The sequence below is a fragment of the Battus philenor genome, unplaced genomic scaffold (assembly GCF_028537555.1).
Source record: "Battus philenor isolate CCGP_79_NKW_IND1 unplaced genomic scaffold, ilBatPhil1.0.hap1 SCAF_2, whole genome shotgun sequence".
In the NCBI taxonomy this organism is placed as follows: domain Eukaryota; kingdom Metazoa; phylum Arthropoda; class Insecta; order Lepidoptera; family Papilionidae; genus Battus; species Battus philenor.
In genome coordinates, this window is record NW_027181682.1 from 776,640 (window position 1) to 795,463 (window position 18,824).

At 35.0% G+C, this 18,824-nt stretch overlaps 1 protein-coding gene and 1 non-coding gene across 2 annotated transcripts; one reads left to right on the forward strand and one right to left on the reverse strand.

The window, feature by feature from the left end:
* Positions 1 to 1,954: 1,954 nt before the first annotated feature.
* Positions 1,955 to 3,045, reverse strand: LOC137922328 (carbonyl reductase [NADPH] 3-like). The gene has a single exon (XM_068765308.1). The coding sequence runs from the start codon at positions 3,035 to 3,037 to the stop codon at positions 2,171 to 2,173; it is 867 nt and encodes a 288-aa protein (XP_068621409.1). The 5' UTR covers positions 3,038 to 3,045; the 3' UTR covers positions 1,955 to 2,170.
* Positions 3,046 to 13,968: 10,923 nt separating this feature from the next.
* TRNAW-CCA (transfer RNA tryptophan (anticodon CCA)) lies at positions 13,969 to 14,040 on the forward strand. The gene has a single exon. It is a non-coding gene; the product is annotated as a tRNA-Trp (tRNA).
* The last annotated feature ends 4,784 nt before the right edge of the window (positions 14,041 to 18,824 follow it).

Here is an 18,824-nt window from a genome sequence, read left to right on the forward strand (position 1 = left end):
TATCGCTTTTCTTGCATTGGTCTAGCAAATATAAACTTAAAGTGCACGGTTCCAAAAGCGCCTTTATACAACCCAGACAAAGTATGATCCCCATAATAAACTCCATTGATTTTTTGTGACTACTTTTATATATTTGTAACTTAGTTGTTATAATAATACATTTCCAGATTTCATTTTTACTTTAAAATCATTAACACCAGTATTTTTCAAACCTTTTATGTGCCATGTCCCCCTATGTAACATATATATTTTTTATATTAAAGCAAAGAGGTTAAACTCGTGTCGAATCTCCACTTTTGTATTGCACCCCTTAACAATCAAATTGCCCCCCTGCGCAACGTGGATACCAACGTTGGGATTCGCTGCTTTTTTGTATAATATGTTGTATAAATTTTAGAAGATTTTTTTCTACTAACAAAAATTGTATAATTTTTTGTTTATTTAGAATTTAATCATATTATATGTGATATGCAGGTTGGAGGCGCGGTCGCGTACGATAGGTCTAACAAGAAGGCTCCAGGTCACTCAGAGTAATGGAGAGTGATATCCGAGGAGATCCGCAGAAGAACCAAAGTCAAGAACATAGCTCGCACATCACTCTTGTAGCTGATAGCCATTGGAACTGAAAGGTCCTCGAGTGCCGACGACATAGTTAAGATATCAGGAAGTAACTTGATATTGGCACCACATGTCCGGCCATCTTGGCGATTTTTGGGGATGGCTTCTGCTTTGCAGAAGAAGAATTGGGTGTTCATATTATACTCGTTTGTGAGTCCACACCATGTACATGGAATTTGATGCAAAAACAGTTGCTTTTCTTCCTGAAATGACATGCAACGAAGTAATCGGAGAAAAATATAGATAAGTTCCATAGAATTTGGGACAATAATGCTATAAATACTGAACACTTGCTTGCATCTAAATAAACGAAAATTGTTTAACTCTTTATTGCACAATCAAACCACAGAAGTAAACAAAACATACAAAATAAGCTTAAAACGTACAAACGGAGGACTACGCAAAAGCTTTCTTTCAAACAAATATAAGATGGACTTATTTACCAAGGAAAAGTAGAACAGGCGATTATAAAATGATAAAAGCAGTAGGAAATACCAAAATACCAAGTACTAAAATAATAAAACGCAGAATACTTATAATATTTTTGTGCCTACCAAGCGATGTCTTTAAGCCGCGGAAGGAGCCGCAAGTGACGGTAACATGACAATGAAATGCTCTCAACATATGACACCTTCATACGAGGAATAGTAAACATATGATTGAAACTGTAGATGACAATTTCGTGTTTAAATCGTAATTTAGATTTCATGACATGGTATTATGTAGTTGTTAAAGCAAATGATAAACTTTATTGTAACGAACGTAAGAGCGAATTTATATTAAAGACATGTAACAGATGTTTAATTGTTGTGACAATTATTCCATTCTATTTATTCCTTTTTTCAAAAGCTTTAAACCTATTTAATATTATTGATATATACATACATAGTTTGATGTTTTTATTTATTATTGTATTATATTTATAATATATATTAAACCTTTTTTATTATAAGTATATATGTTATATACGTATGTATGTATGTCTATGTGTGTTTATGTATATTTATGTTCATTTGTTTGTGAATATGTATTTTTTTTTGTACACGTGAACTACCCTTTATAAGTACTATTATCTTTTCCTTACTATGGTTGTCTGTAAGAGATTGCCTTGTGTGATAAGACCGCCCATTGTACTTTTCTGTTTATTATTATATCTGTATATTATGTATCTTATCGTGTACAATAAAGAATATTAAATAAATAAATACATATTTATTACTATCATAGGAAGAAACATGCATGACAAATTTACTTTAACTAATATTATTTATGTAAAAAAAATCTTATAAATTATACAAATAAAACAACACAAGAGAATGCTTAAAAACACTGTAAGTATATTTTAATTTTCAAAAAACAGTAACTGGGTCGGAGGACAATGGTACGTGGCAGCCTAAATATGCGACGTTCGAAGATCGCAGACTGAACCGGAAGGACCTTTTGACGAGTACATGGAGGAGAGGAAGTTCCCCGCTGTGCGGCCAATTATTATAGCATTCATTGATATTAACAATACAGCAGTCGCAGATGTAGCAAGAATTATTTTAACGCACTACTTCATTAGTAACTCGCGTTTGAAATAATAATCGGCAGTGTGGTCGAACCAGTCCAGAACCCTTCCGTCGTGCCAGACGTAGCAACCCTTGAGGCTTGCAGGAGCCTCCAGGACAAGGTACAGCGGAGTCTCAGCTGCCTCATCGGCGCTAAAGAAGCCATATCCTTGTGTCATATCTGTACGAACTAAGCCAGGGTGCATAGAGTTAACTGCAATGTTTCGCTTCTCTAGCTCTTTCTGTTGCAGTACAGTGAGAGCGCTCAGGGCTACCTTGGAAACTTTATAAGCAGCCAGTGATCCATCATCTGCGATATCTTCGTTGTATACATTCCCGTTTCTAGATCTTTCCAAGTACCGTTCGACGAATTCATTGACGTCATCTAAAGTGAAGTCTCTGTTCGATAGTCTCTCGATCCACGCTTTATTTTTTATATTGGAGAGATGTCCACAATTGCTGGATATATTAAGTACTCTGCCGTTGTTTCGTATCAACGGAAATATGACAGCCTGTATAGTGAGTATGCTTTTGTAATTCGTATCAATAATCTTTTTATTTACTTCGTATGTGTCGTACATCTCAATGATGTCACCCACTGCTGCGTTGTTAATAAGGATATCTAGTCCGCCATGTTTTTCCTTGATGTGGTCCCCGAATTTGATTACGCTGGCCATGTCCGTGACATCGAGCTGATGGTACTGCGGTTTGAGTCCAAGTTCGTTCAGTTCAGCCACCGCAGCCCTTCCTCTGGCTTCGTCTCTTGACGTCAAATAAACGACTCCATCGAATCTTTTGCACAGACCTTTGACGATGCTGAAACCAATTCCCTTATTGGAGCCAGTCACGACAGCGACTTTGGTTGACATGTTTACTTCTGCCGACGTTTCAGGATAAACTAATGTATTGTTTAAAGTTATCGACGGCTGCGACAAGTGCGCAAAAAATTTTTTAGATAAGAAACGACGCTGCCGGATGCATGTTTTAGGACGGACAATCAGTATTTCATATGGTAACCAAATAAAAGTTAAAAAATATTTTTCATTAACTGTTTCATTTGTATAATATATGAATATTTCTTTAAGAACTATAATCCTTTATTATCCATAATTTAAACATCTCGAAACCTCCATGTACCGCCTATATACCTACTTCATAGCCGTAAGGGATTGAATGCCCACAAAAGTTTAGCTGTGGGAGGAACCATATAGCCACCGTATGTGCTGGCCCAAGAAAATCATTCACATGGTTATACGGTACCATCGAACTTTGTGCTTTTTTCAAACATTAAATAGATAGGAATGTGTCCAGGAATATAGTGTAAACGGAGGTTATTCCCTGTCTAAGGGATCACGACCCTGAGCAAGGAGGAGAAAATGTGACAAGAAGGAGAAATGTGACAATATTGAGAATTTTGTACACATCTTTAATCTGAATTTGTAACTATTTATTTGTCCAGTATTGTTGGTGGTTCTGAATTCCCAGAGGCATTGCCGTATCTTCACATTAGTTTAAAATTATTTCGTGTTTTCTAGAATAATTATAATACAAATATTACATACACATTAGTACAGTTATTTTAGGTTATCTGTTTATTGTTCGTTAAAACAATGATGTTTTAAGAAAAGACAAGATAAAACGCTTTAAGTATTATATTATCATTTTTTTTTTGTTTTTCGAACATGTTTCAACTGGTTAAATGAATTTCTAAACATTTAACAAAAACAAATAAATTTTTCAGAAACTAAAGTAACTGATTTGATCATATGCAGAACCACAACATTCATACTCCTGAATAAATGCAAACTCGTTTTAACACTGATTGCGGAAATAATTATACAGTGTCTTAAAGTTCCGGACCATTAGGTTATACAAGTGGGTACATTACACTCGCCAGAGGGCTGGGACCTATTACGATAGATCTTGCCTGCACTGTTTTCGACAGACTCTAGAAGCAGGTGATGGAGTTGTAAGGCACACTGACTTCCCGTACGTCAAGAACGCACTAACGATTCCATCTTCGCTCGGGATGCCAGGTAAGCTTGCTCCCATATTATGGTACAGGATATGGTACGGGAGTTGTTCCCTTCACAGGTTCTCGCCTAAACTACACCCGGCTGCGGTGACTATTATCTAGCATATACCTCATACTGAGCGGGCAAGTACCCGAGCTGCAGTACCTCGCCGGTTAATGGGTTTTTTTTTAAATAAATATATTAATAAATTATAAATAAGTACTTTTAAAGGGTACGATTCATCGATAAAATCGTGACAAACCGTTATTTCAGAGGACATTAGTTCTTTATGAAGGATCGTGCATAAGACGAATACTTTTAATCACTCAAGGTCATTTGCAGTGATCACTTGCATGTCATTAGTTTATTTTCCAGAAGAATCTCATGATTCTTATCCCGTTGGATCTCATGATTCTTCTTGGAGTGCATATTTTGATAGAAAAAAGAATCAAATTGAAATCTCCGATGACAGGGATAGGTACATTAGGTTCCAAACTTACCTTGCTCTCGGAAGTCGTGCTCACGACAAATTTAGTCGACCTTTTTTTCTACATATAAGTGAAATAAAATAATTTTAAAACACGACAAAACAATAACAAAAGGCTCATTTGCTATGGCAAACATAAATCAACTTAATAAACTTATGAGTCAAGTTTATTCTCCAGAAGAATCTCATGATTCTTATCCAGTAGGATCTCATGAATCTTCTTGGAATGCATATTTTGATAGAAACAAGAATCAAATAGAAATCTCCGATGACAGGGTATATTAGATTCCAAACTTACCTTGCCTTTAGAAGTCGTGCTCACGACAAATTTAAACGATCTTTTATACAACATATATGTAAAATAAAATAATTTTAAAGCACCATATAACAACAAGAGGCATATTTGCTATGGCAAACATAATTCAACTTAAAGTTATGAGTTATTCAGGCTGACCAATTTATGGTAATAATCTGCGGTATAGTCGTAATAGACAAGAACTTTGCGGTCGTACCAAATGTAATCCCCCTTCAAGGATCGTGGGGCGTCCAGCACGAGGTACAGAGAAGTCTCCGCTGCTTCTGCAGCACTATAGAATCCCACTCCACAGGTCATGTCGGTGCGGACTAGACCAGGGTGCATGGAGTTGACAGAAATATTTCTTGCCTCTAAATCCTTCTGCTACAGGATCGTAGCACTCAACGCTACCTTGGTCACTTTGTACGCCGCCTATTTACCATACTGATGTTAAACAGTATGCTTATGTTGGATAGAATAACATACTTTTTTCAATAATATTAGTTTTAAATTTCTCCAGTGGCAGATCTGAGATTATTTGTGAAAATTTATTGCACATACGTGTAGATTGTGCCATAAACGATTTATTTAATTTTTGAAGACGTAAACTAGGAGTTAACACAATACTTGTGCTGGGAGACGCTATTATGAATATAGGTGCATATTTGATTGTTTGATCTAGGCAAATACTATTCTATTTTTAAAAGTTAGTCATGAATTGATGAATGTGTGTGTTGTTGAGCATGTTTATCAGCGTTAGTTATGTGGTTTTAGCCGAGTATTTTGATTAATTAGCGGAGCAATTAATGAAGGCAATGCCGTGCATTCAGGAGGCTGGCGCGGCGCCAGTCGCCGCTGCGAGCGCGGCAGGCCCCGCCGCACAACAGCGAATTCAATTAAACCACTCAGCTCATTATTCTGCGAACAATTGGTGTAATGGCCAGACTTGAGACTTAGTGCCCCCTTGTTGTTATTTCAGCGTGGCGGGGAGAACTTATTTTCTTAACGGGCTGGAGTCCGCTTCGGCCGAGCTGCTCCGGTGCTGCGGCATGTTTATTATTTGCTGTTAATTCTTAAGAATGTTTTGTTTTTCTTTTTTGTGGAACTAAGAAATTGATACGCAATGAACGTTATAATAATTATATATTGTGTTATACATATAATTATGAGGGAGGAGGTGGCATACAAATAACAAGCGGCGACGGACTGAGCTAACTCTGTGTTTGGCACTAATCGATGTAACATAACTCCTGAAGATGCCCCGTGGAGGGGTGAAACACGTGTTGAGTGATTTAACGGTGGCAGTTGTGTAATTCGCATTGTTTGCCGCATACGCATTTATCAGCGGGCTGGCGGGCGGTGCACTTTGTTGCACGACTACCACTGCATGTACGGAAGTGGCTAAATATTGGTCCTTTTCTTATTTAGGATGTACTTCCGCAAGGTAAAGCCTGATTCCATTAATAATTGTATATAACATATTAAAAAAACACAAATGCACAAATTATGTTTCTCACCCACGGAAATTTATTTAATACAGAGTGTAACATGAATTGTAGATCAACCGTGATCACACGGCTAGTAAACTCAGTATCTATTTATTTTATTCCTATGTGCGTTCAAATTTTTTGGATAATAGTTGACAAACAAAAAAAAATACAATGTAACGCATGTGATTTTTTTGCTTCAAATGTAAATAACATTTGAAATGAAGCATTGAAGTGTATTTTAATAGGCTGTAGAATAAAAAAATCACAATACATTTTTTTTATAAACACAGACATAAAATAGCCCCTGAAATTTTCATTTCAGAATTACATGTTATAAAAGGTAATTTAATAAAGGAGTAGCAATATTTCAACAATTTTACTACTCGATTATCTCGGAATGTAAACCTTGCACAACACCAGACATTGAAACTGTTGTTATATGTGTCTTAAATTGTTGATGTAGAACAACTTATTAATTATGCCATATACGTCGCGGAAGTTGGCAGAAACATACACACCGTTCTAGAGTAAAAGTATAACATTTGCTAGTGTATATGTATGTTATATATTTGAAATTACGCTGCTTGTCATTTTGTCTGTGTGTTCATCGAAATTGAGTCCGGAGGTCCACGGGTTAATGATTTTACTCTGGCAGATCGCATCCCAGTTACAACGATGACGTTTGCAAGAAATGGGACGGGTATACCGAATAGGTGTTTTTTTACTGTAACTGTAGTGTAGTGTAGGTTGCGAGGATTACTCGGCGGTTGGGAGCGACTCAGGCCGATCTGACCGCCCTCGCTTGGGTCCGATGGAGGCTTGATGTGAGGTAACTTACAAGTAACGAAGTTTAGCTAGTATGGAAACATATGAAAGCTAAATTCGCAGGCTTAAATACAAAATAGATTATTGGCACCCTAGTGATAGAGGACTGAGATCACAGGTCTCTGTTTTGATTTATATGATACAACCTTATGTAATTCACGCTTTGTACATTAATTATATAGGATTGTCACTACTCACAAACAGTTTCAAAAGGATAGCCAGCAGCGGCCTCTGCATACCAAAATACCAGACTGCGATCTCCAACTTGCCTGCCAATATAAACATCTCTGGGGTGAGGCCTATGTCTTGCAGCGACCGTCTATGAAGGATAAATAATAAACGATTATAGAATTGCGTGAAAGTTACAAATTTAATAAATACCTGAAAGAATGTCAGGTAAGCATAACTTAAGTAAGAAAAGGACCAATATTTAGCACTGTCTATAAAGTGCACCGCCCGCCGGCCAAACGCCAAAGCGTATGCGGCAAACAATGAACACAACCGCCATCGCCAAATTACTCAACACGCGTTTCACTCCTCCACGGGGCATCTCGAGGAGTTATGTTACACCGATTAGTCACACGATTAGACAAACACAGAGTCATAATAAGCATAACTTAGGAATAAAATGCCATTAACCAAACCAGTGCCTATGCTAGGATAACATTACACTTTCTAGTTTTTTATTCCTTTTTGAAAACAAAATGTTTACTAGTAATAATACTCAGGTAAAATCAGATAAAACACTCGTGAAGTAAACGATTCCAGTAAACACTTTTGATACACGTTCACTAAATTACATTTTTTAGATGTTGTATTGACATCCAAATGAAAATTTCGGAAATTATTTTATTATGTTTGTATTTTTATAGATTCCTTTATATGAGAGTTTGAAGAAAATGTTGATTTCCCTTTTTTTATTAAAAATATTCATCGCCATATTGTTTCAAATTTCATAAACTACGAGTATATACGATGCAAAAGCAACAGTGTGCAGTTACTTTGAGGTAATAAAAAATAGCTGTTTCATTCTTTTAATTTTACTAAGCTATATCTCGGATTTCACGACGAATACAAAAATTTTGCATTTCATGTTTAGTAAGGTTTAAAGTATCTTACTAATTTACTTAAAATGACGTTTATTAGTTTTTAATATAAGGTTCGTCTGAATCGATATAGGCTTCCTCCATTTCATTTCTGTTTCTCTATCTCTGGGTAAACTATTTTCCTTCAATTTTCATGATGTCACTCCTTCTTTTGGCTGATCTATCTTATATATATATATATATATATATCCTTTCCGTTCGTTCATTTTGTTAGTCTAAATAAAATTAATGTATAACGCGTCCGTATAGGATTGTATAATGGATATATAAATTTAAATACATTACATACGTATATACCTGTTACCGCCGCACGGGAGAACTCGCCGTGGCTGGCGGGCGGCCAAACTAATTCTAAGGCAACGCGATTTCTGATATTTGGGCCAATTTTATTTTGTACTGTCAATAAACATGCCAAACTTTGATTGTACCGATATTCTATTCTAGATAAAGAAATGATTTGGATATCTTCTACAATGCTTCAACTGGCTTGTGATTTAAAACTGTGAGATTGTGAAACAGGACTTTATAATTTGTATTTTATGTTAATATTCTTTATTTATTTATTTTCCCTGTATTCTCCATACTCTACGTCAAAAGAAGAATACCAGAAGAACTCTATTTGATAATTAATAGAATCAAATTGGGCTCCTCTACTATGCTTTCTTATTCCCTCTTTCTCAACAACGAGGGTTCCAAACGAACCCCGATCTGGTAAGAGCCATTCACAGTGACCACTTGTGCCAGCCCAATTTGACGGTATCTATTAGGGGGACCGAAAAGTAATATCGCTTTCTTAAGTTAAATTCACACGACTACATTTTTAACAAGTTTCTGTTTCTAATCAGCAATACCTTCGTTTTCAACAACCTTTTGCCATCTAGTATACAAACCAATGCCGGAGCAACAACAAATCAATCGATTTTTCTATAAAACATTTCGACAGAAACGACAATATGTTCTGGTTTTCCTAATAGAATCAGATTTAAAAGCCTTTTATAATGACATCCTTCAGCTTAAAATACCTAAGAACCCTTATAGTTCCAAACGTATCCTGAACTGAGAAGAGCCAACAACGTACTAGATCGGGTATTTATTTTTGATGACTTTTAAAAATTAATACGATCATTATAGTAATTTATTCCAAATCTATGTTGTCACTTAAAAAAATCGTTTACGGTTTTTAAAATAGTTTTTATTTAGAGAACTTAATCAGAACAACGGAGTTTATTGTACAACCGTATGCCATCAAAATAGTTTCCAATCTTTAGGAGCCTATGTAGAAATAGCCTCTATGTATGTGCTAGTATATATAGAATACTAAACTTATGTACATCGCTACATTTCAGTGTAAATGTCCATTATGCAATACCATGATTTTTAATTTGATTTCTTTTGTTGAATTTTATCATAAGTTTTTTTTTTATACAAGTCAAGAAAGAATACCGGACACAGATACACGAAGGAAATAAAACAAATCCTGTTAAAGACATGGCTTCTGTTTGAGCAATGACAAAATATCAGCCCTTAAAATCAAAACTATTAAAAACTTGTAAATAAAAATGAATTGAAAAAGGTTTTACTTCCCGCAAAACCAAGTAACAGATCGATGAATTCGGCTATATGTTTTCATATTTTCATTAAGGTACGAGGAAAGTTCATATGGAGAGAATAAACGGAAATATTGCGAGGGAAATATTAAAAATGAACTATGTTCGGTTTGTAAAATACAATATTAATAAAATGAAAAAAATTATAGTTTTAAAGATGCATCCGAAAATATATCGCAAAGGTATTTTATAATATCACAGATTTTAGAAATTCACTTTGTTTATTAGGTCGTGAAAATGTTGTAAAGCGTACATAACTTAATCTAAATAAACTGCAACTTGTTTGTTAAACAAAATAAGATCAGAAAACATCAGTCCTAGACATTGAAACACTTCACGTAAATTAAAAAGAATATTCACACAGATTGAAATCCAAAAAAAAAATATCGCGTAACAAAATAGATAACTTATATTAATAAAAAAAACGTTATGGATTTTTTACATGGCTCCCGTTTTGGGGACGTCTCGTCCTCCTTTACCATGGCTAAGCAGGGCCTATTTATACAATTAGTAATTTTTCACCTGTCGTGATCCTCTTTCCTATTCAATATCTTTCATTAATTTTTCTTTTTTTTCTTTCTCAATATCTTGTAATTTTTTTTACCTTTCCTTTCGTACGTCGACTCTTCTGCAGGATCCTACATTTACGTTTTCATTTGATTTCGTTTGTTAATTTTTGCTTTTAAATTTATATGCCTGGTTCAATATTAACAATATCATTTTGTTGTATTATTATCTATATCACAGTTTATTATTAGTTTTAAATTTTGTTCCATTTACATTATTTCAAATATACCCTTTATTTGTTGACTTCCTATGATCTTTCTACAAAAATCTAGACAGGTCTGGCGACTTTCCTTATTGTTCGCTAGTGAGATGGTTACCATTTTCGATCCTTTCTTGCAATTAAAATATAGCCAATAATTAGGTTCACTAAAGTTTGATCCACTCATCGCTATGGGGTAGGACCGAGAGGCTCTTGAGTAGCAACCACGAGCCGGTGGACGCGGCGTGGGCAGGTCGCCCACTACGTGGACCAACGACATCGTCGTCGAGTGAATTCGCTGGTTAGGTTAGGTTCTAGGCAGCGCTAGATCAACGATCGTGGCGATCGTTGAGGGTAGCCTTGCAGTGGGTGTTTCTCAAAAGAAGAGAATTAATGAAACATTCACACAACAAAAATCTTGTTTTCATATTGGAATGTAGCAGGCTTATATCTTTTGACAGTATCTTGGTAGACAGAATGAACAGCTATTTATTATAAAGTAAAATAAAACTGCAATAAATATGCAGTGTGACTTTACTTCCAAAAATATTGCTTTTGTTCGATATAAACAATGCTATTAAATACCAACAGGTGTTTTAAAAATTATTACGACAACGTTAGTAATGCCCGCTGTTGGACATAGGTGTTTAAAGATTGCTTGCAAGTAACAAAGTCGTCTGTCCACTATGTGGGTGGATATCTTACGCTGCGCTTACCGGCCCGTAGTTTCCACCTAGAACCTTTAGGCTTCAGCGGCAATCTGTCCTGCGCTCCATGTGGTCTATCTTTTGCCACTTCAACTTATCAAGCCTCTTTGTAGGTTACTATTCTCGGTTCTATCTTGTTATTTCTAATTGGATCTTGTAGATAGTATCAAAGCCTTTTATATTACACATCAAAATTAACTATTTGTCATTTTATAACCAGCGATTAAGCGGTAAGATTAGACAGCCAACTTCAATCCGCCTTTAAAAAGTATTTTGCAATTAGTCCTGTTTGGCTTTATTTTAGAAATTACTTTTGTTATTTTATTTAGACTGAATAACGACTAATTAATCAAAAAGTTTTTCTTGAGCTACAATATTAGCTGAACAAATCCCTGAACTTCGGTTTGAGTGTCAACATGGCTTTCCAAAGTTACAGGTCAATAAACCCATTACGTGTTACACGCTGAAAACATAGCAGACTAATATTTCAGTCCTGGATAGCAATACTTCATCGTAAACATATCGTATTGTAAGTAATGGTATATTCGTATATAAAGATTGTCTATTCATTCAATGCCTTTCGTAATAGTTTATATCTACTTTGGTGCCAATAAAAAGAGCAATGGAATGCAAAAAGTTTTTATGGTCCAAGTTATTCACTTAACAATTTTGGCTGGCTGCCAAAAGGTTCCCAATTCTCGTGGAACCTTAACGTTATCCTAGCAGATGTATTGCTCAACCTGTACACCTTTATAGCGACCAACGCCATATTATATTAAACTTTATTGTTTTGAATATACAAACAGAATAATATATATGTATACAGAAGAATATATATGTATATATGTGTGTGAATATAAATGGATGGATGAATCGTGTTTGAATAATTATGCGTGAAAGTGTCGAATACACGCATATTTAATATCTTACACCTTCCATTACTCAGTTTTAAATCTTAAATTGAAAGTATACGGGAGGGGAACTTCGATAGAAGACCTCACCTTGTTTCACCACAGTGTCTACGTGGAATGAGATGGAAAACGCATGTAGAAGCAACATTACTTTATCGTCAGCGGCGCATCGATTAAGGGGAATTCCAGAGAAATATAGTTTTTTATTTACATCGGTATTATGGGAGCAACTCAAGTCATTGTTAGAGGCGCATCGAAAAAGGGGAATTCCCGAGAAATAAAATTATTCGTTAACATCGGTATAAATACGGGCGAAGCTTGAAGTAATATACACACTTCTTCTTCACGACCTACCGGCTCTAGGAAGAATCCCAAACGTATATTATCCAAAGTAACTTTAAACAGAAAACAATCATGAACAGAACTAAAATTAATTGTGGTAGCGCGCCAGTACGTGAAGCTCATGCGCCATGTTGTTATTTCTCTTCTGCGCCACTCTCTCGCGCATGCGCCGCTAGATGGCGCAGCAAGCGGAGCGGCTTGAAGGTAGAGCCCATTCTTTACAAAAGTATATCAAACAAAGCTTTTTAAAGCTGTCAGGTACTTACAGTTGGTCAAAATGTGAAAAATTTGTGTATTTCGATTTATTTGTGGTGTTCATATATACATCTAACATTGTTAAATTTAATTAAGAGAAAATGCCTGTTGAGTTTTCAGCCAATTTATGACCAACTGTCCGAGCTGATGTTCGAAATTTTTGCTCGTTCGCTTGATTGAATAAAAATTTTCTGAATTTAAATTTTAAATTTAAAAACAGAAACCAAATGTTATCTGTTTATTCTAAACTTTATGTATGAAAGTTTTTTATAAACAATGTATTCGTGGATCGAATGAAAGGTAAGCAAAACGTGTTTAAAATATTTAAATGTATTCGGTGTTATTATAATAAAATATCCTTATTAAATAAATAATTTATTAACTTAATAATAAACTTAAAAAAATATTTGTTTACAGAGTGTTTGGTTAAAGGTGTTAAAGTTTTAAAGAGTTTAATTTTACGTTTAGTTCATTTGAACAATTTATGTTTTAAAGATTTTCATCTTTTTCTAACGACATATAAAGTCATCATTCTGAAAGTCATTAGCAATACCAGACGATAAAAATTTCTATTAATACAAAACTAGCAAAGACAGATAGTAAACAATAACTGATTTAAATAAGCAGTAATACTAATTTTGAAAAGTTTTTCTATACTATTACTAAGTTAATTATTATTTCTGATACCACAACCAGCACACGTGAATTGACAGTGAATAAGCTGTACATTCACCTCTTTGAACTATTTACACCTTTTTTTACAACAATTTTAAAATACCGACGATCTTTTTTATTTGTTCAAAAAAATCGTTCATAGATTGTTCTACTTTATAAATTCTTATGTCATATATAATACATGTATATCAAAGGCTAAAACAGAAAAAGGCAGATTGTATTATATATATATTGATTGAAGTAAACTTTTAATATTATCAAAAGTACACATGCAAAGACGGTCTAGTATTTGATATTAAATTTTATCGTCGTAGATAAGGACTCCGTGGCGCAACGGTAGCGCGTCTGACTCCAGATCAGAAGGTTGCGTGTTCAAATCACGTCGGGGTCAAACTTTATATATATTTATATATGTTTACAATTTATATAAAATCTATTTTTTAATTTATTTTATAGAATGATTGATCAATGAAAAATTATAAATTTTAAACTAAAATCATCTAAGATAGACTTTTTGAAATGATGCATATTTACTTACACACAACATTGGTCTGCCTCTAAGATTTTCTATAGGACAGTTCAGTAGCGGCTTGCGCCTAGCTTCTTCCCACTACCTTAACAAGGTTTCTTGTCCACCTTATGTTAAATAATTAAAAAGTAATAATTGTTTACTCACTTAAATTTTAATTATTTTAAGAAGGTTGTACACACCTTCATTAAGCAGCACTATATTTTGTGATTACAGTGCTTTAAGTGTTACTGGTATGTTTTTCTAAAGAATAAATAGCATGAACACATTATAGGCTTAAACAAGTACAGTGCTTTAGTATATTTTTTCACCTAAAAATTGTCACGACGTGTTTGTAGACCCGCTACGAAGCGACGTACCGTAGCGAGGCATCCCGCTACGACGTCGGAGCACGTAGCGAGCTACGGCGGAACTTGACACCTCCAGCGCACCGCTCGGCCCTTTGGGACAAAGTGCTCTACTTGCATAACAATAAACGACATTCACTTTAGAATTTTATTTAAAACTATTGTTTATATTATGCATATATATACGATTAGCGGGATAAGGTGAGTTATCACACGAGCAAGTCTTTGTTCCTTTATAGTAGTGTATATAATGATAGCCAAGATTTATATTATTTACACTATTAACAATAATTACTTCAACATAAAGGCAGCCGCTGCATCACTGAAAGCAATGCTTTCGAGATGTGGTCCTAAAAGATGTTCCAAATTCCGCGAAATAAAAATTGAAAACTTCAATTAAAACTTCGAAATATCTTTATTCATGTAGGCATGAACATGCCCTTTTAAATTGTCGATTATTTGAACATAATAGTAAAGTTTTATCTGCTCGGAATGCTGCTCTGTTGAGGAGAGCCGGTCAGGAGAAGAGAGAATCAACAATGGTTCCTTTCGTTTCCATACATTAAATTATATATATACATTTAAGATTTTGAAGACTGTACTTAGGCGATACAAGTTTATTTTTATCTCTAGTATTTGTTATGTTTTTGTCATTATGTTTCAAATAAAATTTTAACTATGATTTAGAAATATATTGCAAAGCAACAGTTAGAGTACCAATATCTTTGAAATCCACAGTATTTCACATCAACAAGTTAACTTTGAAGCATCCCAAAATTAAGAAAAAGCTTCAGGTTGAAGGTTTTAGTTCTAAAGAATGGTTGATACTATATATAAGTAGGATACTAGTGACTTCAGTGGTTTTCAATTAATTTAAAACAAATAAAAAGTTGTGGATAGGTCTCGGCTGCATCGATTTAAAGGTCAAGTGGCATATTTACCGTTTTCCTGGAGTCCCTCACGTTATACCAGGAAAATATATTTTTAATTTTAGGTTTTTGTGGAATAAATGATATGAGTCGGTATGAAGTTACTTTATTCCGAACTAGATGGCGCTGGCTATATTTTATATCGCGCTATCGTTTGAACCCCGCCAGTATCGTGGTGCCGTACACAAATATTGATTCAAACTTAGAAGCGTTGCTAAAGTTATTTCCGCTGCTTGTTCTCCTGGAGCTTACACTTTTAGAAGTGCTAATAATACTATCCGGGATGCAGGCAGCCGACCAAGGCAAGGTTTGGCGCTCTCAGATGTTCTTGAGTCGGAATGCTATGAATTTCAAACAAGCTCAAGTTTATTTTCCCTAATTATTTCATTGGCTAGTTGGTTCCTGCTTCAGCAGACTTCATACTATCCAAAGTTATGAATCTGCCCTGCAGGAGATGGTAAAAAATAATAAATAAAATTATTACTATGCCATTGGCATATATTTTTGAATATTTAGAACCTTATCGATGTTTAAATCTAAGTTTAAATAAAAGGAGAACTCAAGAATTTTGTTTTTAATTTTTTTAATACATCAATGTTAGTAATTAAAATCAATGTCATTTTTGTATTAAAATACGTTTACGATAGTTGAAAGTATTCAATATTTCAGACGGTATTTATTAATAAACGACAGGCACAAATTTAATTTTTCTCTAACATAAACCGATTAAAATTTCCAGTCAAGCAATATTGTATTTATAAAAAAAATAATTAAAATTCCTTCAGTTATTATGGACAATCCAAGCCTCCCGCGTGGGGTGGGTTGAAATGGCGGGCGGGTTGCCAGTCGCTGGCAGCGCTCATATTTGACGTAACAAAGGGAGCAGAGCTCCGATCCAGTTTGATGTCACAAAGATTACCGCCCACTGTATCGGTCCGTCAAAACGTTGCGTAAACACTGTGCGGCCGACCTCTTAATTAAATAGAAATTTTTGACAGATAAAAACTCAATCTCGGTGCCGTAGAGGTGAAAGCTACGCGGACTTTTTTCGTAGTACGCTACGAGTTTAATCTATTTTGTCAGTTTAATACAACAGTTAAAACAATCATTCAGAAAGAATTAATCCACTTACAACATCAAGTGCATACACTCTGTATAGCTAAAGATCCACAGGTTGCACAACTTAGACGGTAGAAATGAAAGCTTATAAGGAATCTATCATGGCCTGTAGGAACCGTATAAAGTACATTGAAGAGGAAAAGATGTACATGGCTGTGACTAAGATCATGGAAATTATTATCATCAGTCTTCGGACTTCCCCTGTCGAACAAAGACCTCCTTTACAGATTCCCAATAAGACCGGTAGGAAACGGCCTGTACCCATCGTTTTTTAAAAGACGCCCACCATGGGCTTTTCATTTGTCTTTCTTGGGGAGGACATTAAACACCAAACCGCTCAATCCGTTTTCAGGGAGCGACATCTCGCTTCCTAAAACACGAAAAGCTTAGGCGATCAGAGAGAGAATCCGGCTCCTCTCTCACATTGCCTAATGGTCCGTGCTGCCGTCCAAGCCGCATACACAAAACTATACTATACACTTCAACATGGGTACAGCTGCTAACTTCATGCAAATTTCATCGTTCAACTTGTACGAGGACCCAGTAATATTTTCTCAAAGTCCACGGACCCTTCGTGAAATAATTCAATATGAATCTGTAAAAGACCTCAAGTTAACGGCAACAATTTCCACAAAAACAATTGTAGTCTTTATATTAATGTGAATGAAATTTTACCAATTTTTATTTTGTACAGAGATATACATGAATAAAGATCTGTGTTATAAATAGCAAAGCCTAGCTGCAGATAGGAACATACATGTATACATGAACAAAAAATATATTTATGTATACATGAACAAAAAATATATTACGTTAGTATTCGTAACAAGAAGTTACTGACCATTGTACATCGCAAACAAGAGTACGTTCGGGCGTACGCGGCGAGATACAACCTGCAATTTACTTGGAGCGAAGAACAGCGGTCAACCCGTCACTAACGACGGTATTGTTATGAAATCGAGCCCCTGAGACTTGTATACATATCTGTACCTTCTTAATCTAGATATACAATATCAAGTTCGGTTCAAATATCACACCTATACATCTGCATCTGAAATTAAACGAATTTATATAGCTACCTGCACATAAATAACTGAAAATTGTAACTTTATAAGGTTGATCGAGATCGAATGGATGATTAAAAGACATTTTTCCTGTAGAAAGAATCCTAGAACTACAAGATAATTATATTCAAACTAGGGTCACAACCTAAGTAAGAAAAGGACCAATATTTAGCCACTTCCGCACATGCAGTGGTAGTCGTGCAATAAAGTGCACCGCCCGCCGTACACATAAATCTGTTCTCAACCCAGAAAGCTAGATACCTAATTCTGCTAAATAATTGCTAATTTCATTTCGATAATGTATAAATATGCCTTAAGTTACCTTGTCTGCAAATTCTTGTTAAACTTCGAAAGCCGCGTTCACACCGCGCGTGTCCAAACCTGTTCTTCAAATCCCACGCGGAGTATTCGAGTCGCGATCGTAACTTTATCTTTTTACTTTTTTCTCTCTGCAGCTGATAATTCTGTGCCGGATTAGTATGCGGCTTACCAACGACCTTGATAACCGAAATCCGAGCCCCGACGCCGCGGATCGGAATATTAACTACATTTTACAAAGTCAACTTTGTCGCACGTGATTTAACTTTTAAAGCTTTCATTCGTAGCTAAGCGAGTTTGCGCGTGTGTTCATTAACACGATGGAACGTTTTTGATAGCTGAAATTCTCCCGGAAACAGAAATGATATATATTTATCGAGCTTATACTTTTATTAAAATAAATGTATAGTACAAATCTTGTTATATTTTTAATATTGGAATGAAAAGAACTAAATGTGAGGGTAGTCCAACGTTAGTTTATCGATTCAGTCAAGCGTAAATTGGAGTATGTACTCTGGAGTACTGGAGTATGTACGATGACACCTACCATGTATTGATTTTTTTAATAAATTCATTATCATCTTCTTTATTTCAGCTATTTATTTTCCACTGCTGGACTAAGATCCTGCTCTTTCATAGATTACTATTAGAAACGATTGGAATCTACCTTGTAGGTGTACATCTTACGATACGCTTGATGGTGCCTTCGTCTCTATTCCAGAACCTTAAAGATCACATAGTTTTACAGAACAATGGTGCAGTCTTCAATAAACAACAATAAGATTCATAAAGTAAATAATAATAGGATAAAGCGTCGGTTAAGATTCCTAAGATATAATGAATTAGATAAGAAGCGTCTATAGAAAAAA